General features: G+C 42.3%; 1 protein-coding gene across 17 annotated transcripts in view; it reads right to left on the bottom strand.

Annotated features, from left to right (window-relative positions):
* Positions 1–23,377, bottom strand: part of PKHD1 (PKHD1 ciliary IPT domain containing fibrocystin/polyductin) — a 534,197-nt gene that overhangs the window by 256,160 nt on the left and 254,660 nt on the right. For all 17 annotated transcript variants that reach the window (XM_079935418.1, XM_079935415.1, XM_079935403.1 and 14 more), the window contains one exon: positions 17,718–17,930. In XM_079935418.1, the coding sequence (XP_079791544.1) occupies positions 17,718–17,930 (213 nt within the window). The remainder of the gene's footprint in view (positions 1–17,717; positions 17,931–23,377) is intronic.

Below are 23,377 nucleotides of genomic sequence, written 5' to 3'. Positions count from 1 at the left end.
AAGTAAGAACTGTTGGTTTTCTGGGTTTTGCTTTGTTTTGTTTTCCTTTTGACAGATTGTATAGATTAGGAGGCTAAAATAGGCTAAAATAACGCTTCCAGGGCAAAATCACCCAGTAGGAGATGTCAGTGCCAAGTTCTGAAACTGGCTCTTCTGAATCCAGAACCACAGAACTGGACACCTAATGGAATTCTAGCCTCTGAAAGCAACTGTATATTAACTGTGCCCAATTAGCTTTGATACTCAAAACATTATAGCCTTTACTTTATAAATACTATTTAAAAGCCATACAAGGTGGATCGACTGACTTCTCTGATGAAAACAGCATCGTACACATTTCAAATGTGAGTCATTTCACTTCACAGAACTCTTCAGAAACCCAGCTCAGGTGTCTCCCTTCCTTTCTGTACCACAAATCAAAAAAAAAAAAAAAAAAAGAAAGAAAAACCATGTAAAAATACAGTTTAAAAAGCTCAGTATTTACGCATATGCTTACAAGAAAAAAAGATTATGCTCTTGACTCGTAATTCAATACAATGTTTAACCTCTTTGGGCTTTCAACTTTGACCTGTTAACCAACAAACTACTCATTTACTCCCACTAATGATTTCTACTCATAATTGCACTTCCTACAAATTATTGTTCAAGCATTTCAGTGCCATTCATCCATAATTACACAGGCCCAGAGAATCATCTTGCCAAATGGTCATGGAGAGAAAGAAAATCATCTTTGTGGGTTAACACACTTTAAAATCACTAATTATCCTCTGTTTGTTTTGTAGGACTTCAATCGTTCAATTTATTCCAAGTGAATAACTGCCAAGACCTTTCCAAATCAGTAAAGGGCAGGGGGAGGGGAAAAGGGGGGTGGGGGAGAGGGAGAGAGGGAGAGGAAGGAAGGCAGAGAGGGGAGGGAGGGAAAGAGGGAGGAAAGAATTATTTCATCAAAATCATGTTCACATCAGAACAGAAATATAAAGAAATTCACAAAAGAACTAGAAATATTTTTCTCAAATACATGTAAATTATTTCCCCTTATTTCTGCATGCAGCTTCACCATTATCCATAGCAAAACAATGAATGCTATCTTTCCTTTTGTGTAGATGAACATCTGTCAAGCACTGGCAAGACAGACGTAAAGGGAACAGAGTCACTGTCCTCCAGGGTCCATGAACAGTACAGGAAATAAACAAAAAAATCACAAATGCACTCTGTTAAGTGTTTAGGCAGAGGGACACCCAGGGTCCGCCAGTGAAGAGACATGGAACACCTCACACAGAGGCAGGGGTTGTTTCTGGGAATGCTTCCCAGAAGACGTGACAACCGAGCTGGGTCTTGAAGGATAAGCCACGGTGGAGCAGAGGACAAAATGGGCAGAGCCCTCCAGGCAAAGGCAACACTGTGTACAATGGTGTTGGCCAACATGACACACTCAAATAACTGCCATAGAGGTGGCACGGCCAGAATGCAGGTGTATGGCAGGGATGGGGACCTGACGAGGGTCAGTGGGAATGCACCTGGAAAGGTGAGCAGGCCCTGCCCTGGAAGGACCCCGCAGGCCCTCCCAAAGAGCTTAGAGTTTACTCCAAAAGTGGTTTGGAAACCACCAAAGAAATATTTCACATGACAACTAAGGAATCATACTGTTGTGAGACCAGCCACATTTTAAGTTCATAAGCTCACATATCAAACTGAGGGGAGAGAATCCTTAGAGAGAAACTGTATATACTGCACACTGGGGAGAACGAGAAAAGTCTGAGTCATGTCCTGAGCTGGGTAGGAGCCAGCCAGGGGGGAAGGAGGGAGCTTGATGTGCTCCAGGGACTGAATGGAGATGGGGGTTTCTGGAGCAGATGAGTAAGAAGCCATGGTGTGGCTGGGACAAATCATGCCGGACCCTCTTGGCCTGCTTTAAAGGAACTGAACCTTATTCAGAATAGTTACTTGATCAAATTTATGGTTTTAAGCGTCACACTGGATGTGGCATGAAGAGTAGATTGCAAGAAAGTGCATAAAAGAAAGAGGTGTATGTAGAAGCCTTCTGCAGTTTGTAGAAGGCTAATGTAGTAGATCAGACAAGAAGTTTTGGAGGTCTGAATAAGAGTAAGGCAGGGGATCTGGAGAGGAGTACAAAAATTTGAGGTACCTTTTGGGGAATCAAGAGGACTGGGTGATTGGCTCTAAAGGTAAGGGGAAAGAGGTTAATAATGCCTCACAGATCCAGAGCTGATGCAAGTCGGTAGACAACAGGGACATCTTGGGAAAAAGATAACAAATCCATTCAATAAATATTTATTGAGCACCTACTGTGTGCTATGTGCCATGTGCTGTTCTAGGTACTGGGAATACAGTAGTGAGAAAAACAGTCAAAAATCCCTGCCCTCATGTACTTTATATTCTAGTAGTATTCAGTTTTAGACATACTCGGTTTTAGATGACCATTTTAGACAGGTTACATGTTAGATACTAAAGAGAATATCCAAGTAAAAAGTTGAGTCTGAAGCTCAGAAGAGACGTCTGAGGCTCGATATATAAAGAAATATGTGCATAAAGGTTAACGCTGGGAATAAGTGGGGTTTCTTGAGAGAAAGTACATATTATAAATGAAGAATATTCAAGACCAAGCCCACAGGAACATCGTCATTCAAAGATTGGGCAGATGAAGAGGAATGTAAGGGGATCAGAAGAAGGAAGAAAACCAAAAAATTGAAGGTATGCATTTACCCATAATTAAAATAATGCAGTGGAAGGAAAGTTTTAGTTCTCCATACACCTGCTTGAGGACTCATTCCTCCCCCATCTCCTTGCTCTTTTTTGTAATGTTTAAGCTCTGGGCATCTGCCCAGCATTTCTTGTACTTGAGCCCTGTTTCCCACTGTTCATTTCATCCATCTGCCAATAGAAGGTAGAGTAGCAGGATATGAGCTTTGAGAGGAAAGGGGTGGAGAGAAAACACTGGCTTTCTACTGTTTCTCAGTTCCCCTCCCCCTGCCGGCAGCTGGCCCAGATTCTCTGATCATATACTACCCCTAACAACAGCAGAAGGTTATAAGTAACCAGAGGAATTAGGAAAGGGCTGACTACTGCTGCTTACTCCACCTCGCATCTAAGCTGGCTCTCTCTGCTCCCAGAACCCACACTGTGCCAGGCCATCGTGTCACCTCTGGGCCACAGAAGCCACTCTCAGGGCAGAGGGACTTAGCACCCTCTGTCACTAGTACTCAACAGGAAAAGACTGCTATAGTAGAGTCCAAATGGGATGAGAGCCCAGAGAGATGTGCCCCTGACATCTCATGTTGAAAATGGACCTGCTTCCCCACACAATTATTCGTATACACAGAGGTCAGCTGCTATACTCCCCTTAGCCTTAGACAGAAAAGTAAAACACACTTTTGAGGGCTCACATAGGCCCTTAACCATAGGTTTATCAGCATTTCTTTTTCTTAATTGAAGTATAGTTGATTTACAATATTGTTTTAGTTTCAGGTGTGCAGCACAGTGATTCAGTTATACATATATATCTATTCTTTTTCAGATTCTTTACCCTTATAGGTTATTACAAAATATTGAGTATAGTTCCCTGTGCTATACAGTAGGTCCTTGTTGTTTATCTATTTTATATATAGTAGTGTGTATATGTTAATCCCAACCATCTTTAAACAAATGTATTCCAAGTTACAAACAACCAACTTAGAAGGGAATTCTTTGCACCCAAACCATTTGTGAATCGGAGGTGATCCAATTTACTTTACTTCAGAAGAGAAGACTGTGACATTAGCGTTAACACAAGACTATCTGGCAAACCAAAGAGATGGAATGGAGGCATTCTGCGTGCACCATTTCCCTCTGCCCTTGAGAATCACTCGCTGTGATTTCTCCCTTGGATGAAGACAAACCCTGGCGGGGGAATCCCGTATGAGATTGGCTGTGTGTGTGCACTGCGAGCCTCCCGCATCCTTACTGGCCAATCTCCAGCGGTACTGATGGAGCCGTTCTCTAAATGGGCAGATCAGCTGGCTCCACACACAGCGGCTCAGCAAACATCTATGCCCTGCAATGAAAGACCTGGGCACCGCATCTGTCCCCAGTGCTAAGACGTCTGCCACTCTTTCGGCACAAAGGGTTAGACCAAGGCTAACCAAGGTTATTTGGATGGTGCAGTGAGCCCTACTATAACTGAAGGCCTTTTCTAGAGGTATGAAAGAAAGGCTAACTTTTTATTTTGACCAGTCTGAGCTTTACTGTTGCTACTATGATTTACAAGTGACTGAGAAGAATCAAAGGATAAAGTTCAAAATACCAAGGAAATCGTACATTGTGAGATAAGTGGAAACATCTGGAATGCTGTTCCTAGCTCCTGTGTGAATTTCAGGCCAGTTCAACAAATGCCATTCTTAGGCCCTATAGAACTGTGTGGAAATTTCGTTAGTTAGAGGGGCAAGATAAAGACTTCTGACTTGGTCAGAGATAAAGACTTCTGTAGAGTATCTTTAACATCCACTTCTATTCATTGTCAAAAAAATATATAAAAACTCAGACATATTTCTGACCAGACAGACAATTGTTCTGAGAATCATCGCTATGGATTATGCTGTGGAGTGGAGGTGACAGTGAAGAAAGAGCTATTTTTTAATGACATAATTTCTTTTAGAAAGGCATTAAATGTATAATGTTTAAAATAAAAATATAGACAAGCAAAAGAAGACAATAAAGGCATCCATGATCTTATTACAACAGGTTAATATATGTCTTTTCTGTCCTCCTTTTCCTGTATTCATATGTTGACAAGATTTCATATACATATAAACAAAAATGCTATAATTCTGTACATACCATTTTGTGAAATTTTCTTTACTTAATGGAGAAGGACCATTTTTCAATTGTATTATATACTATTTAATATCATTATAACATCATAGTATCCCACTTTAAAAATCTGTATTTTATATACTAATCCATTATTTCTTCATATTCAGTTTTTTCTCAATATTTTTCTTTCATAAACAGTGAAGCTGTAAACATTCTTGAGCGTAATTTTTATGCATATTCATGATCATCTCACTAGTATAAATTCCTAAAGGTGACACTGCCATATCGAGGCATATGCCTAGGTTTAACCTGTTGATATTATTACCAAATTGCCTTACAGAAAGACTGCACATACTCTATACACATTAGCAGTATATGTGAACGCCCATTCCTCAGACTTTCTACTACTCTTTTTAATATTGGTGAAGTTGATGGTTAAGGGAAAAAAAATCACTTTTGTTTTAATTTGCATTTCTGTAATTACTAATGACGCGAAGATAGGAGAAAACTCATTAGAATAAAAAAGAATCTCTCCCTCCTTGTGAGCACAGGATAACCCAAGCCCTCTCTACATGCAGTCATGTTGGTCATTTGCATTAATTATACTGATATGTCTGTTCACACCCATCGCCAGATTTTAAATTTGTTCTAAAAAGCTCTTTATTTATAAAAGACATTAATCTGTACCTGTATCAAATAAGAATTTAGTGTCTGATAAAGGTAACATTTAAAATTCCCAGGGAAATGTATTAGCTTCCTATTGCCGCTATAACAAATTACCACAAAATTAGTGTCTCAAAAAAACAATGCAAATGTACTGTCTCATGGTTCCAGATGTTAGAATTCTAATATTGGATTCACTGAGCTAAAATCAAGGTGTCGACAGGGCTGCTTCCTTCTGGAGGCTCTGAGAAGAAAATCTGTTTCCTCGTCTTTTTCAGCTTCTACTGGCCACCTGTATCCCTTGGCTTGAGGCTTGTGGCTTGTGGCCCCTCCTTCATCTTCAAACACTTCACTCCTCTCTCTGCTTCCACCATTGCATCTCCTTCTCCTCTGACTCCTCCTGTGTCCCTCTGATAAGGACCAATGTGATTACATCGGGCCCATCTGAAATCTTTAATTTAATCACACCTGCAAAGTGTCTTTTGCCAAACCTGCATGGGTTCCAGGAATTGGGGTGTGAACATATTTGGAGGCCATTTTTCCGCATACCATAATTGCACTGTTGCATCAATAGTGTTGAGAAAATTGACCAACCATTTGGAAAAAAAAATTAAATAACTAACTTATACACTATATCAAAATAAATTCTAGATGGACTAAAGAAGGGGTTGGCAAACATTTTCTAGAAAGGGCCAAACAATGAATAGATTTTGGTCTGCAGGCCAGGTTGTCTCTGTTGCAACTCAGCTCTGCCATGGCAGCATGAAGCAGCCATAGATGATACCTACACACATGGGCATGGCTGTGCTTCAGTAAAATTTCGTTTGCAAAAATAGGCAATGGGCCAGATTTGTCCCATGGGCCATCGTCTGCTGACCCTATATTAAAGACACTAATGTGAAAAAACAAAACAAAACAATAACAGTACCAGGAAACAAATAGATAAATTTTTATATAGTCTTTGTACAGGTGAGAATTTTCTAAACATGAAATCAAAGGAAGAAACCATAAAAGAAGACATTTGTAGATGTGCCATTATAGAAATCAGAAAATGCCATAAAAAATACTGAACATAAGGAACAAACTGGGGAAGAAGCAGGTTCTCTGTACCCCTATCAAGAATACTACAAAGGGAGCCAAAAGGAACAAAGCCCTACTTAGAATCCCAAAATAACCTGAAAGAATTAAAATTAGAAAGAATGCTCCAGAAACCTGGAAGGAGTATCTTCTGTTTATCTTTCTGCCACAGGTAAACACCAGCTATGTGTATGCAAAATAACAGAAAGCCCATGTGCATCATAAGCCTATGAAGAGGATGGAGTGAATACTAGTTAACTCCCCTTCCGGGCTCCAGTTTCATCATCTCTGAGATGAAAGTAACAATCCCAGTCGTTCCTACTTCACAGAGTTGTGAAAGTTAAATGAGAGGAAAGAATGGGAAGCAGCTTTGAAAATTATAAAGTGCCAGGATCTTGGTAAAACTCCAATTTTCACAAATACTGAATATAATGCCCAATCCAGTCATACTCCTTCTTCAGGACCAGGCTGAAAGCAATACCATTAATAATATTGCTTTGATGATACATGTGGAAGAATTCTCTTTGAAGGAAAAATCACATGCTCCTGCCTATGGAGCATTCCATTTACTTAACAAAGCTGAATTTCTTTTGGTACTCAAAAATGTAAAAATTGTAAAATCTAGACTACATTAACCATTTAATAAGCTAGAAGAAGGTTACTAAGGGCTTCCCTGGTGGCGCAGTGGTTAAGAGTCCGCCTGCCGATGCAGGGGACACGGGTTTGTGCCCCGGTCTGGGAAGATCCCACGTGCCGCGGGGCGGCTGGGCCCGTGAGCCATGGCCGCTGAGCCTGCTCGTCCGGAGCCTGTGCTCAGCAACGGAAGAGGCCACAACCGTTGAGAGGCCCGCATACCGCAAAAAAAAAAAAAAAAAAAAAAAGAAGGTTACTAAGACTGAAAAGCACCGCAGTGAGGGAGAAGTGAGGGTTGGAGAACACAGCAGGTGATGCAGGCAGAAACCTACATTAGAGAGGGTGCTATAGCCATGTTAGAAATTTTGGACTTTCCCAGGGACAACAGGAAGCCACTAAAGGTTTTGAGCAGAAGCGTGATGTGAACAGATCTGTGAAAAGATCACCCTGGCTCCAGGGTAAACAATGAATTGGAGAGGGAAGAAAATAGCAACTAAAAGATAAACTACAAAGCTTAAACAATAGTCCAGGCACAAGTTCATGGCATCATGAACTAAGGTAATAGTCATGGAAGTGGAGAGAAGTAAATGAGTTACCCAAGAATTAAAATCAAGACCTAGTGATGGACACAATACGGGGAACGATAGAGATGGGGGTATCAAGAATGACAACCATGTTTCCAGATGACAGATTACTGAAAAGCAATAAACACCATCCCAGCCTTCTTAGAATAGCGAGGCAGCTTCATCAAATCAAAACTGTAGGTATATAATTAATAATAATAATACTCACTGAGTAACTACTCAATGCCTGTCCTTGTGCTAAGTGCTTTACATGTTTTGTTTCATTTAAACCACCTAACAGCACCATGAGAAATGTTTTAGAATCATCTCTCCAACTTGTATATGGAAACTGAAACACTGAAGAGTTGACCTTTTCAAAGACCACCCGACAGTTAGTGGTAGAGATGGCGTTTGGAGCCAAGCAGCCTACTTCCAGAGTCCTCGCACCTAACACTCATCCAGAGGAAGATGAGTGAGTGCTCTGTGACTGAGCAAGGCCCAGTTCATCTGGAGAAGATGCAGAATGTCAGCCAAGATCCTCACGACCTAGAAGGAGAAAGTAAACTACAGAAACCTTCAAAGGAAGACATGGATCTCCCTTGGAAAGCTTTGTGTCAAGACAAGAGGCTTGCTACCTTCCTGGATTATGTGTCTAAGATGTGATACAGGGTCAGTTATAGAAAATGGGATCCACTTTAGTAAAGGTGATGTGTCAACTTGACTGGGCTTTGGGGTACCCAGAGAATTAGCCAAACATTATTCTAGCATGTCTGGAAGGTGTGTCTGGATGAGATTAACATGTGAATCCATAGACTTCAGTAAAGCAGACTGTCCTCTAATGTGGGTGGGCTTCATCCAGTAATCCATTCAAGACCTGAATAGTACAAAAAGCCTGAGTGAGCTGGAACTCCTGCCTAACTGCTGAGTTGAGACACTGGTCTCTTCCAGGCTTCAGATTTGGACTGAAACTCTGGCTCTTTGGTTTCAAGCCTGCTGGCTTTTGAAATGCAACTAACACTGGTTCTCAGGCCTTTGGACTCAGACTACAGCTACATACACATCAGCTCTCCTAGGTCTCAGCCTCTATAATCACATGAGCCATTTCCTTATAATAAGTTTCTTCATATGTATATATATCTATATGAATGTATATATAAATAGGTGAATTAGTGAATGAATAAGTCACTAGTCACTGTAGGCAGGGTGCTCTGGATAAACAGAACCAATGTGATATCTATATATCTGCATCTACATCCATCTATATACCTATCTATCTGTACGTATATATATGATATCACAATGGTTCTATTTATTTGGAGAACCCTGACTAATACAGAGACTTGTTCACTCATGACTAACACTGCCAAAAGGAAGTACAGAAAAACCTTTGGAACCATAAGGGCTTAGATAGGAAATTTAAGCCCTTATGTACTATCTTCATTACTTCATTCTATCAACAGTTAGAATTTTAGAAGGAAGTAGTTCACGGTTTTAAAACAAATCCATTTTTCTAATTTGAGAAATACCTTCCTAATTTATCTTTCATATGGTCTAAAGACTCTACTATACTACCAATATTTATAACATGCCAATGACTCTGCTTTTAAGTCCCAGGGGATGGAAAATTCACTAGGCCAAACAAAGGGGAGGTCTCTATCTTTACTCTCCTCCCATTACAAGGATAGGGAAAAGGGTCCAGGAGGCAGTTCTCTGGTTTCTGCCTCCTATTCAAGAAAGGCCTGGAATAGGTGGGCAAGACCAGCTCTCCCCTGAGCACTGGGGCAAGTGTGTTCTCCTCTCTTCTTGGACTGACTGGCTATGCTGGAGTTGTCTTCCATCAAGGGCAAAGTCCCCAGTGTCTTGTGTGGCCTTAGGGATAAGGAAGGAATGCAAGCTGTTGTCCATCCCCTTCATAGCTTAGTCAAGAATTAGTCACATGATACAGCATTGCTCACGAGAGGTTCTCTTTGGCTTGGGCCAAACTATAATATGCAATAGTGATGCCTTAGCTGGCCATTCCCTGGGATGTACTGATACATATTTACACAAGAGTGGCCAGTCCAGATCAAGATCCATGTGGTCCTGAATCCCCTAACTAAAAACTATCTTACAAAGCAACCTCATACTTTCAATAACACTTTCTAAATATAATTGAATCTAGAAAATATCACAATATTGTTAGACATTTTTTAATTCTAAATTTTCTATTAATTGTGTTTCTATCAATAGTGAATTTGGTTTTGCTTAGTGAAGTAATTGATTGGAATTTTTCTTATTTTCCTAGCCAAACTAAACAGGTTTGAAATATCCAGTAAAATTTTATTAATTTTCTCCAAATTAGTAAAAGTCAGATTGTCAAATATTTTAAAAGTAGACAAGCTATTGTTTTTACTTGCTCATTCTCTTATTCTGGTTGGATAACACACCTCTAATTTTAAGGAATCATCCTCTCTCAGTCTCAGACCATGTAGTTCTGGGGGGGTCTATCATACACTTGCTCCATCCCAGCCAGTAAGAGCACCACTTCCCCAGCCACGGTAGCAGCTTCAGTGATGGGCTTATGACCCAAACAGGGTCAAAGTTAATCCTGAGTCTTCTGCTTAAGCTTTTCATTCAGTTATTCACACAACATATACTTCTTGAAAGCCTACTGTGAGTCCAGCCACTGTTGTAGGGATTAGGATATTGTCAATTAAAAAAAAAAAAAAAAAAAAGAAAATCCCTGCCCTCATGGTACATACATTCTACTAAGGAAAACACTAGAATAAGTACAATAAATATCACAAATAAACTGTATATAATATGTTAGACAGTGTTAAAAGCCAAACGGGAAAAACAAAGGGGGTGTGAAATTTTGATGAGGGGAAATGTTGGAATTTGCTCAGAAATAGTCATTGGAAAAGAGCCCTTATTTCATCTGTAGCCACAGGGGCCTATTTCTACCTCTAGGAGTCAGATTGGTAAAGGAAGCCAGTTCAGGAGAAAGCAGAACCTAGAGCTGCAGAGAAACAAAGGCCTAATGACTTCATCGAAGCACCTGGACTCAGCTGTACCTCCAGTTGTTTTAGTTTTATGAGGCAATAAGTGCCCTTATTTTTTGTTCGAATTGGGTTTTCTGTCACTTGCCACCAAAAAAGACCTGACGAATGCCAAGATGTTCAGGTATATATAGAAACTTAAAGTGTCTTATAATGTGTTTCTAAGTGGGATTCCTGCTGTACTTGGATTATCGGATAGCTAGAACTCATTTCTAATTAGCATTATACATTTACATGTAAACACCTAAAATGCTAAGGACCTTAAAAACAGCATGTTCACTTTAAAGCATTTAAATGAGCTCCTTAAGGTGTGCTTTATACTCTGAATGGAAGGAACCCTTTCTAATCCATTGTTCCAAGGTCACTCTTGTCCAGATCAAGCAATTACAAATTCTAAGTTATCTCAGTTAAGAATCAATGAGATTTTACCAAATATGTTTCTTCTATTGCACATATAGAATAGTATTTTGGATTTTTTTTTTTGAAGCCTTGTTAGGCAACAGAGAAAATTTCTGCCTCACTTTTGTTGGTGGTGTTGGTTATATTTTCAGAGACACATAGTTAAGGACCAATCCGCAGGTGCTCTGAATAGAGAACCAGTCATTAGTCACTGGCCATCCTACATGCTGAGGGTTCCAAGTCCACCAGAACCACGCTCACCAGCATTAACTTGACTGAGTAATTACCATCTGCCCCAACATACCAGCTGACCAGAACTGCCGTGCTGGACTGAAGTGTGTTTGAATTTAAGATTACAGAAAGCAACAAATAGGTTTTTAATTTTTCTTATCCTTCTTCCTCTATTTCTCCTTTCACTTTGATCTTACTTTCTTCCCACCCCTAAATCAAATAAAACCACACACACACACACACACACAATAGCTGCTTTCCCTTTCAACCTAATATCCTTTTGCAGCACCCTTTCACATATGTAGCAAACTGCTGAGCATAGACTTCTAGTCCCCCAAACCCACCAAGAGGACCCAGGCCAGGGACAAAAGATGCTAAGCACCCACATTGTATGTGAGCCATAAACAGACAGGGAGTAGACATTTCCTTGGGGCTTTTTTTTTTTTTTTTTTTGCGGTACACGGGCCTCTCACTGCTGTGGCCTCTCCCGTTGAGGAGCACAGGCTCCAGACACGCAGGCTCAGCGGCCATGGCTCACGGTGGCTCACGGGCCTAGCCGCTCCGCAGCATGTGGGATATTCCCAGACCGGGGCACGAACCCATGTCCCCTGCATCAGCAGGGAAGCCCCCTTGGGGCTTATGTAAAGGAGGCTAACTAACTCCGCCATCTGAGCCATGCCTGGACAGACCCCAGCCCCCAGCTACATGATCAACCAAGAGAGGAAATTCAAAGAAGTTCTCAGAGATGGGGGTGAGTCATTAGCCTCAGTGAACAGCCATGGCCTTTTCCTCTCCTTCCCATACAGGGAGATCTGAGGCTACTTCTCTCCATTTAAGCAAAGAAAAAGGGCTTCAAATGTACCAGTCATACAGTTGCCTGCAAGAAAAGGAGACTGGCTTCTTTTTCCCAGGTTGGATGTCTGCATATGCAGCATATGTGTAGGCTACCCATGCTTATCTGAGCAGGGGAGAGGAGACTCAGAGAGAGAACAGAGGAAAGGGTGCTGAGAGGAACATCTCTGGTGTCTAAAGATTTGTAAGTTTCCTCTGGATCAAGTGGATTCTGGGGAAGGTAGCTTGACTTGAGCCAAATTTCTGGTGGAAGCTAAGGGGACTGCAAACCCAGGTGGGGCTTCCACACTGGAAAACAGTGGGAAGATTTCCTACAGGACTCCAGTGGTCGAGGAGAGAGAATCAGCAGTCAGCCAGTATTATCCAGAGAGGCAGCAATGCCCAGCAGAGGATACAACTGCATGGTTCAGTAAAAGGCTGGCCAACCTTCTTGCCTCATCTTTCTACCTGCCCATCACCCATCTCACATCTTCCACTTGCCGAGCACACGCCTCACCTCTTCTACCTGCCCCAGCACCAGCACCAAGAGACCACAAAATAAGAAGGATGGATCATATGGTAATTCTATTTTTAGTTTTCTGAGGAACCTCCATACTGTTTTCCATAGTGGCTGCACCAACTTACATTCCCACCAACAGTGTAGGAGGGATGTAAGCTATTATATATAGGATGGATAAACAACAAGGTCCTACTGTATAGCACAGGGAACTATATTCAATATCCTATGATAAACCATAAACCACAAGAAAAGAATATACAAAAAGAATGTGTGTGCATATATATATATATATATATACACATATATACACATACACACACACATATATATAGTGAATCACTGTACAGCAGAAATTAACACAGCATTGTAAATCAACTATATTTCAATTAAAAAAAGAAAAAAGATTAGCTACTTGAGTAATTTTTAGTCACTATTTTAACAAAAGAACTCTTTCTTCCAATGAAATATTACTTTAACACAAATTTATGCTAGAGATAAAAGCAATGAAGCAATTACTTGAGCAATTTAAACCTTTATAGCTTGATCCTCAAATACTTCATTGTTGGCAGAACCCCTGAAGTTCCCCCAGGAAACATTCAGATTTTGTGGAGCCCGGTAGGAAAACCACTGCCCAGGACACACGTATCAACTACATGCACACAATATTGTGCTTCCAGACAGCCTGATACCCTTTAGCAACAGAATATGAGTGTCCACAGACAGTACTCATAAAAAGCATGGAGTTTACATACAGATATTTGGTACTTTGGTACCTGATGTATTTAAACCTGCTTATTTTAACTCCTTTTTTCCTATTTATTCCTATAAAAGTCTCCTGTTCATAACATTATACTAGTGTTTTCCTCAACCACGTTCCCACATTCTCGCTTTTCCCAGAAACTTCCATTTATATTTAATGCCTGATCTTGTAATTTCTTGAAAAGGACAAAGACAGAAGTCCATTCAAGGCCAGAAGACGGCTTTTTCTCCTAAGAAACTGTCAGCCAAATTTCTCAGGGAGGAACTGGAAATGAAGTGAGAGACATTGATAAATTTCCCTTCTGAACAATCAATAAAAGCCCCACCATCCTGTTCAGACTCCCACTGTGGAAGCAAGGGCCGTAATTAGATTGTCAAAAATTCAACTTGCCCAAGCTGACAGCGACCCTCTCGAAAGTGACATGTGATTGGCACTCGGTCTGGGGTGGTGAACCTGTATTGGCAGACAGAGGGTAGGGAGCAAAAAGCAAGAGTGAAATTTCCTCATTGAAAACAGCCCCCCAAACCCCACACTGATGAAGAATCTGCGACCCTTTAGTCATATTAACATAGCAAAGTGTGCAGCTGACAACTTACTAAGCCATCTAATCTCCACCACAGATTCAGAACCCAGCCTGCCCCATCCACTCCCAAACCCAGAAAAAGAGGAATGTCATTCCTTCACGACCTCCAAAGCTAAAACCTCTCTCTTGCTGTGATGAAGAGGTAGACAAGAACATGAATAAGGAGAAAAATCTCCAGACACAGATGGACCCGTGCCAAATAGAAGTCCCTCCATCCTTCACCCCTGAAAGAAACTATGAGATCATAGGCACAGGGGACTCACTGCTTTGGGGGAAAAATATCATGAGAATAGCCATAACTAATAGTGCTGGAGTGTTAACCGTGTGCCAGATACTTTGGAGCAGTTCACAAGTGGTAAATCTATGAGGTAGGAACTATGTTTTCCTGGTTTTATAGAGATTGATTTGCCCAAGGTCTTAGTTGATGAATAGCAGAACTGGACTGATTTCTGACTCCAAAACTTATATAAACCACTAAAAATAGCGTTTCTCCACGTGTAGTCAGTGGGCCCCCTGAATCAAATCACCTGAGGGTTCCACTGAAATGCACATTCCTGGGCCCATGCCAAACCCACCAAGTCAGATTCTGGAAGTGAGGTCCAGAAACCTCTATTTTTAAAATCTTCCTGAGAAGAGCCTTCCATGCACTAAAGTCAGTGGATCTCCTCCCTATAGCATCCTGGGAAGCTGAGTGAATGTTGGGTCTTTAGGGACCTTCTGGGGGCAAAGCAGTGAATCAAGTTGCTCACTGTTTTGCATACTTGACAGCAAGAGAAAATTAGTTTTTCCCTAAAGCCCCAGTGTCACTAGACCCACCTCTGGCCCTGGGAAAAGGCCAGTGAAATTACGTAACGATTTCAACTGTGATATACCACCACGCCGCCAGAGGGGAAGACTGTTTGAGACCTCAGGTGGTGAGGGAGAGAGAAGGGAGAGGATTGATGGACCTCAGGCTGTGACTGGGATCCCCTGCCAGAGAAGGCAGAAGGGAAGCCCTCTCACCCAATGGCTAAGCTCTTTCCTACACACTATTTCTTTCAAATAGATGAGATGCGGCAGCATCACCTCAATGAGGAAAACAGCTTGATTTCGCCTGTGTTCAATGTGCAAGCTCTGTGGTTCATGAGAGATCCTACTCAGGCCTATATTGACAGGGCTGTGGGGAAACGGGTAAAACAGCCATTGATGACACCCTAGTCCTGGGAATACAGGAAAGGAGAGGTGGAGGGAGAGGAAGGAGAGGGAAAAAGAGGAGAGGAAGAGAGTTGGGAGAGGAGAGGTGGAGGGGAGAAGACAGAAACGAGGGAAGCAGGGGAGAGGAGGTGTCTGCGCTCTCAGTATCCAGTAACATCACCAGGATAAAGTAGCAACGCTTGTAACTTCCAGAATTCTCAGAACACATTAGAAGTTATCTACTTTGCTTTAATTGTCCCATCTTAATTATAAGCAGTGGTCCCAGGGATTTTCTTAACTTGACATCTGTTAAAACACAAAGGTTAGGAGCACAGGGTACATTTACAATACAAGCACATAAAGGTATATTTGTAAACTCTTTTGCTGATCCTTCATAATAGAATGTGAGGAGAAAAAGGGGCTGGAATGAAAGAAGCCGAGTAAAAGAATGAGGAGAGTTTCATTCTTCTTCAGGTGAATTTCCATTTCGAGCAAGAGCTGTGCCCTCTGCATCTCAGAGGACAGTGGCTCTCAAACCAGAGGATCCCTGTTGAGCTGCAGGATACTTCAGATGGTCTATGGGCTGGTTCAAACACTGATCTGTGCCCTCTTGTTCTCCAGCTGTGTTTTCTCAATGGTAAACAGCAGCACATTGGGTTAGTGACCTAACTGGCTGTTAGACTATAGCAAACACTTGAAGACCATCGCTGACCTGTGAATAGACAGAAGCCCCTCATGGATCCTGGGTTACAAGATCGATATAAGTGCTTGATGAGGGATACAGGAAGAAAAAGGTCCTCCTTAGAAGTAGAATACAAGAATCAATATTGTAGGTATTTTGAATTTCGGTCTAGATAATTGTGGGTTTTTTAATCCTTACAAAATGTATCCCCAGTGTGTATCACTCTGGCTGGTCCATGGTCAACACTTAATAAATGCTTGATGGGGCTTCCCTGGTGGCACAGTGGTTGAGAGTCCGCCTGCTGAGGCAGGGGACACGGGTTCGTGCCCCGGTCCGGGAAGATCCCACATGCCGCGGAGCGGCTGGGCCCGTGAGCCATGGCCGCTGAGCCTGCGCGTCCGGAGCCTGTGCTCCGCAACGGGAGAGGCCGCGACAGTGAGAGGCCCGCGTACCGCAAAAATTAAAAAAATAAATAAATGCTTGATGATAAGATCTCGCTTCCTCTCATAGTAAGCCAAAAAAGGCAAAAGAGGGCTTTTAGTAGACAATGATTGAGGGCCACAATTTGTGATGGACAGAGCCTTAATGGAGCAAGAAGTGTGACTCCTCAGCATAGCCACATGCCATGCCTAGAATAACTACTCTGTGATAGGCGGCAGGGTCTTATTTTGCTACGTCAGCACAGAAATTCCAATGTACAGAATGTCACATTTTCTGGAGATCGGGCTACTATCTGGTGCCCACATTTTTGATCTGACTTTGGCTCGTGCTATGTAATCAAATGTATATAAGCACCCGCTGAGAGACACTCCAAGCTCATCATGTTATACTTACATTTTCTAGTTGATACTAAGGATTATTCTCGCACGTTTAGTAATTTCCTGAATCTCAAGGAAAATAAATATGTCCATTTTGCAAAGTGGGATGAAGTTATCAAAAGGCAAACGAAATTGTAGCAGAAACACATTATAGTCTAATTCCTATTTTTTCCCAGGAATCCATAAACACCAACCCACCTGTAACAAAATTCTAGGTAGAACTCTAACTGAACCCTGTTCCCAGGGGGGTGAAAACAGCAACAACAACAACAAAGTGAAGTTGTCTCTGCTTTGGGCTGCCACCAGTGTACACAGCCATGGGTGTAGGCTAAGTAACAGTAAGTAACCATATTGGTTGGTTTTCACTAGGTTAAACTGCAGCTGCAAACACAAGTCTCAGTGGTTCATGACAACAAAGGCTTACTCCTCACACACATACATAGGAGCAGTATGCAGCTCTGCCCAAGCTTAAGGAGCTGCCCCTATCCCTATGGGGGATGGGCTATTCTCAAGCAGAAGGAAAAGAGAAAAATGACCAAAGTATCACAATGGCTCTCAAAACTTCTGCTTGGCAATGCAGTACATCAATTTCTGCTCACATTCCATTGACCAAAGCAAGTCCAAGGCTAAGCCCACTCTCAGTGGGACAGGGAAGTATGGTCCACCCATGGGGAGGCACTGAAAGTCACCTGACAGTGGGCAGAGGTGACAGAAAGGGGGGCAAATAACTGAGAACCACAGTACACTCTGCTGTGAGCATCATCACAGTCAATATTCCTTATTTAAGGAAACAGTGCTCATGCCATAATTGACTTTGTTGCCTCTGCGACTAACAGCCAAAGAGACGGAAGTAGTTTTATCATTTTCCCCATTGTCTGCACCTTGGCTAGACACACACAGCTCTACCTCAGTTCCTCTGGTCAACTGCCTCACTCACCATGCAGGGAAAGAGTTCCATTCCTCACAGCCAGGAACTTGACTCCATACGGGAAGAAGCGGGTAGAGTGGGAACTCCCGTAGAGTTTGATCTGAGCTTTGCCTTGGAAGGGCTTGTCCTCAGATCCAATCCTGAGCTCTCCACCATCAGAAACAAGGATGGAGTGTGCTCTGAGCTCGATGGGTCCTGGGTCCAGGAAAATCAGCTTTCCTCCTAATAGCCAAAGAGAAGACAGTCAGTCTCTGGGAGAATGAGGCTCACTTCCTTTTGACAGTTCCAATGTCTGATGAAATCCTCTTCGTTTATGTGCTTCTGCTGAAATTTAGACTCATTTTATCTTGCCTTCTCTTCTAGAAGCACAGTTGAGTGGATCAGACACCCAGAAGCAGAAGCACTATATTACTAATCTAGCTTAGGATAGCTATCACAATTCACAGCAGCTTTATTTGTAGTATTTTTAATGACAATAACCTAAATGCCTAGAAATTTAGGACTGGTTAAATAAGAAACGAGAAGGTCACCGTTTTTACCATGTAACAGCAGCTTAGAAAATTCAGGTTAAAAAAACTGGGAAACAGTAAATAGGAATAGAAGAAAATATGCCAAAATTATAAGAATTACAGTAAAAGGAAGTGTAATTAGGAGGCACTATGAAATTTTTAGCACTTTAGCTGACCAACATCTATTATCCTTTTCTTTGGATAATAGACACTGATTTCCACAAGGAACTGTTCTGCTCCATTGAATAGAGTTGAGTGGGACTGTCAAACATGGTGCCTTATCCTACTATCAACTGAGTCATGTACCCAGGCTTCAAAAGGAAATCTGGAGCAAGCAAATCTCCCTCCCCAGGCTGGAGAAAATAGCATGCCTTGGCCCCTTACCCACGTATATTTTCCTTCATAACGCTTAGCATCAGACATACCATATATTTACATGTTTACTGTCTGCCCTCCCGCCCCCCAGGAATGCATGCTTCATAAGGGCACTTATCTGCCTTGTCCACTTCTACATTCCCAGTGTCTAGAACAGTGACTGGCAGAAGGTTGGCACTCAATATATAATTGCTGAGTAAATGAATAAATGGTTATATCCTTTTAGAGTATCTGTTTTAAGTACCTGAATTTCCTTATAGACACACACGCACACACATACAAACACACACATACTCACTCCCATTTTCTCAGAAAGGATACTGTTATGACATTGAATCAGTAAGTCCACACATTGTCTCAATGAGCTAAAGGTAAGCCCAGAATGCAGGGGAGGCAAGTGGCAGAAGTGGCTCAAAAGGTAGATTCCACAGGAAGAAGGAGGGTCATGGTGAGGGCCAGTGAAGAGCAGAGACTCCATCTGCTAAACGGAGTCCTGAATCCAAGGTACCAAATCCTTGAGTTGGATTGTTGTTTTGTACTTAAACACGTGCTGGAGGAATGAGAGGGAGCGAAGAAAAAGGCCAAGACGAGTCGTTTCTGTTATCTCCATCTTAGTACAGAGATAGTGACCAATACAGATGGAGGCCACTCCTCCCCTGACCTTCTGTTCTAACATTCTCTTCAGCTTTCCTTGGCTCCTTTACCTTTGATCCTAAAGCCCGAGCCACACACCATCAATAACAGTCACAGAGTGTTTACTTGGATTCAACCTCTTAAAGTGCTCTTTCCTTTCAGCCACATTTTAGAACAACACGCCCCCGTGGGTATCCAGTTTCACCATCTATAAATTGTCCATGGCTAGAACTCTTCCCTCAGAGATTTGTGGTGAGATTTCTTGAAATGATGCTTATAGCTCCTGGTCCTGGGTCTGACCTAGTAGACACTGAATGCAGTGGTGTAAGAGCCCTACTAGACCACCTCCTTCCAACACCCCGCTCTCCGTCGTCCTGACGTCCCTTTTCAAATATGGCGTAGAGATCACAGTCTACGGTAATCGACCCAAGAAGCAACTCTCCTTTAGTGACCTAGAGGCTTGATGCTTGAGTGGCACCAGTCTGCTCACCAGACTTCCAAAGGGCCTGCTGGCAATTCTGACCTTAATTTTCCCTTCCATTGTCATCACGATGACAAGAATAATCATTAGAAATGCAATCGTATCACGCATCCTGCTGTGAACAAGAGGGAAGAAATGTGACCTGTGGTACAGGCCACCTTCTTGAGTTCACTAGAACTTTTTCACTCACAGCCATGTGTCATTAATGTCTCAACTAATTATCTTCAACTGGTGGACCATGGGCTGGGCAATGGGTCCCACCATTATGAACAGTCAGGAAATCTGAATCTGAACCGAGATGAACCAGTGATGGAGACAGGATATTGGATCAGGTTCCTGTCCCCTCTGCTACTGACCTCTGAATGACCCTCAGTAAGTCTCACAAAATTGCTGGGCCTCAGACTACTCAGTTTCCAAATCTGTCCCACTCACTGCTGAGGGATGGTCTGTTTGCCCCTTGGCGATGTGCAGAACAGAATTGTTCGTTCGGTTGCTGAGGCTCCTTCCAGCTCTAGAACATTTGGCATCTGCATCTGCAAAGATGCAGTCAAGTGTGCATTTGACACTGATGGAGACAGGGACCTCACGTTCTCTCGCCACCACGTACCCTGCAGAGAACTTTGAATATCACCACCTACCCTGCAGGGAACTTTGAATACCACTTGAGGAAGGGATTACCTGCATAGTCAGGAATTCAAACGAGATTATGGGGAAAGCAAGGGAGCTGACATGTCTTAAGCACCTACCATATGCCAGTACCTTTAGCTATGTTGTTTGAAAAGACCTTCCAAACAAGCCCAGGAGGTTGATGTCACGCTCCATATTTCAGAGCAGACAGTGAGCTGGGGGAGGCAGAGCGAGCATTAGAACCAGACCACCTGACAGAGGCACTCACGCTCTCTCCACTTTGCAAACCCTCCCAAGTAGCTTTTTCATTAATTAGGAAATTAATTTCCATTAAGTATTTCATTAATTTCATTATTTATCATAGTTACTTTTAAGGAAAAACACGTGTTAACTTAAGTAGCTTTGCCTATGGCTTGTTTATATGTGGTTTATTTTAATTTTGTTAATGTAGATATACCTCGCCTCATTCCGAAAAGGATTTGAGGCAGACTACAAGGATTAGTGGGTACATTTATAACCTGGGTTTTGTCCCTTATACCATCAAGCAAAATATTAAATACACTGAAGCAAACTGGTAGAAATCTGAAAATGTCATTTACTGACAGGAACTAATTATGACGCTAATGAAGGGAGAAAAGCTCAGCCCCAAAACATGAATGACCTGTGTTGTCAAGAATACTATAAATAGGACTAATTAGTTAATGCAGTAATCGCTCTTCCCTGCTAAAAAGCCTTTCCTCCTTACTTTATCAGTGGCAGGTACGTGTAAGAAATCTAGGGAAAGGAAGAGAGTTTGATGCGGAATTCAGCTAATTTTGGTTGATACGTGATAACCAAGGCGAAAGTTCCTTGGTGTGGAAGAACAGAAAGTTTATATACAGCAGGCTGCTTTAAAGGATAGTTATTTGAGTATGGGAGGGCAGTGGGAGGACTTTATTTCTGCACTTTATAGAGCTCAACCCCATTTCTGAAAGCTGAAATAAAGAGCAGGGCTGAAATCAGCCTTTGGCTGTGACCCTTACATTGCTTGTTATGATTGTTCATGAAAGCTGAGTATGTCCCACGAGTGACCTTGGGTAATTTTATAAAAATCAATCAACCATCATTATTGTTACTTCCCCTCCAAAATAAATAAATGAACACAACTTTTTACATGTAATCACTTCTTCCCATTAAACATCTCTTTTATTTCTTTTAAAGGGAAGTAAAAGAGACTTTTAGCAGCTAGCTAATGTTTGCAAAGTACATCAAAACCTGCTTTGGGCCAACCCTACAATTAGCCATCCTCTGTAATAACTGCAAAATGATTCTGTTGTATGTGTGTGTGTGTTTTAAAGAAAAACAAATACACAGTTCTAGCTATTTTCCCCCTTACAGAAAACATTTAGAGTATAAGTATTTTACCTTACAAGAATACTCCTCAAAAGAACTGGGTATACCTTCTATCCCAGTTTTTTCCCTCTAGTCTCTTTGGAACCCTCCCCAGCTGTGCCTTTTCCTGGCCACTCCACCAAAACTGGTCCTGTTGAGGTCACAAATGACAACCACATTGCTGAATCCAAGGCGGGATGCTCAGTGCTCACCTTTCCGGAGCAGCCAGCAGCATCTAACATACTTGTTCACTCCTTTCTTGATACTCCTTCCCCTCGCCCACCGAGCACTGTGCCCTCCTGGATGGCCTCCCACCTCCTGAGCCTTCCCTCCTGACCTCCTCTGCCTGATTCCTCCTGCTTGTCCCAACCACTGACACTTGGAATGTCACAAGACTCAGTCCCTTGATCACTTTTTTTCTCACCTTGTCTTAAAGTTTTAAACCCCATCATATGCTCATCGCTGATAACTCCCAGATTTAAATCCCTAAGGCCCACCTCCACCCTCAGCTCAAGGCTCATCGCCCCAACTGCTACTTGACATCTCCGCCTGGATGTCTCAAAGGTTTCCCAGCTTAGCACGTCCAAAAAGTGAGCTCTTCGTCTTGCCCCACAGTCCTTCCCTTTTCCATAAATGGCAACTCCATCCCCTCTTTGCTCAGTTTGAAAGTTTGAAAGTCCTTTGCTTTGTTTGAAAGAGTCAGCGTTCACTCTCTCTCACACCACAACCAAAGCTCCAGGGAATTTTGTGCATTCTTCCTTCAAAATATCCCTGTGATCCAACCCCTTCTCACCACCTCCACTCCTATCACTGGGGTCTAAGTCACCCTCATCTCATCCCCAGGTAACTCTAAAAGCCTCTTAACTCAGCTCTTTTCTTCTGCCCCTGTCCCCACCCCAGGGTCTACTCTTAAAACAACAGTCACTGTGATTTGTTTAATGTAAACTTTATCACATCACCTCTCTGCCGGAAATTCTCCACCGGTTCCCAACACACACAGAGTCAAAGCCCACCAAACTCTGCAGCGCTGGCCCTTCATGGCCCCCTCTCCCTCTGCTCTCCCCGGCTCACAATCCTCTGCCTCCGTGACCCTCTTAGTCCCCTGACTCACAGTCTTTGCCCTCACTGTGTGCAAGTCCCCCCAACCACCACCAAACCACAACCCAGCTTCCTGTCCACCTTCCCTGCTGCATTTTTCTCCATGCTGCTCAGAAAATCTAACAAAAAATACAACTTGCTGACTTGATTGTTTTCCTTATGGAAATAAACTCCATAAGAGCAAGAATTGTGGTCTATTTCATTCACAGCTGCAGCCCCTGTGCCTAGAACAGTGCCAGGCATACAGGGAGCTGGGAAAGTGGTCACTAAATACGTGTGGAATAAATAGAAGTTGAAGTTACAGAAGTGAATGAGGTCTCCCTAGACGGACACGTAGAGTGAGAACACAAGAGAGACAAGACTGTCAAATAGTATTTAAAGACTAGACTCAGGAGAGGAAGTAGAAAGATTTTTGCATGTGAGTCAAAGAAACAGGTGAATTAGGAGAAGAATCAGAAGGTTGGGGTGGGTTCCTGGAAGAGCTTTAAGAACTGGGGAAACTGGTAGATGATGATGGCAAATACTTAGTGTCATTTTGAGCAGGATCTGGGGGAAAAGGGTGCAGAGCAAGAGTG

This window comes from Stenella coeruleoalba (genome assembly GCF_951394435.1).
Source record: "Stenella coeruleoalba genome assembly, chromosome: 10".
NCBI lineage: Eukaryota > Metazoa > Chordata > Mammalia > Artiodactyla > Delphinidae > Stenella > Stenella coeruleoalba.
This window is presented reverse-complemented; position numbering and strand designations above follow the sequence as displayed.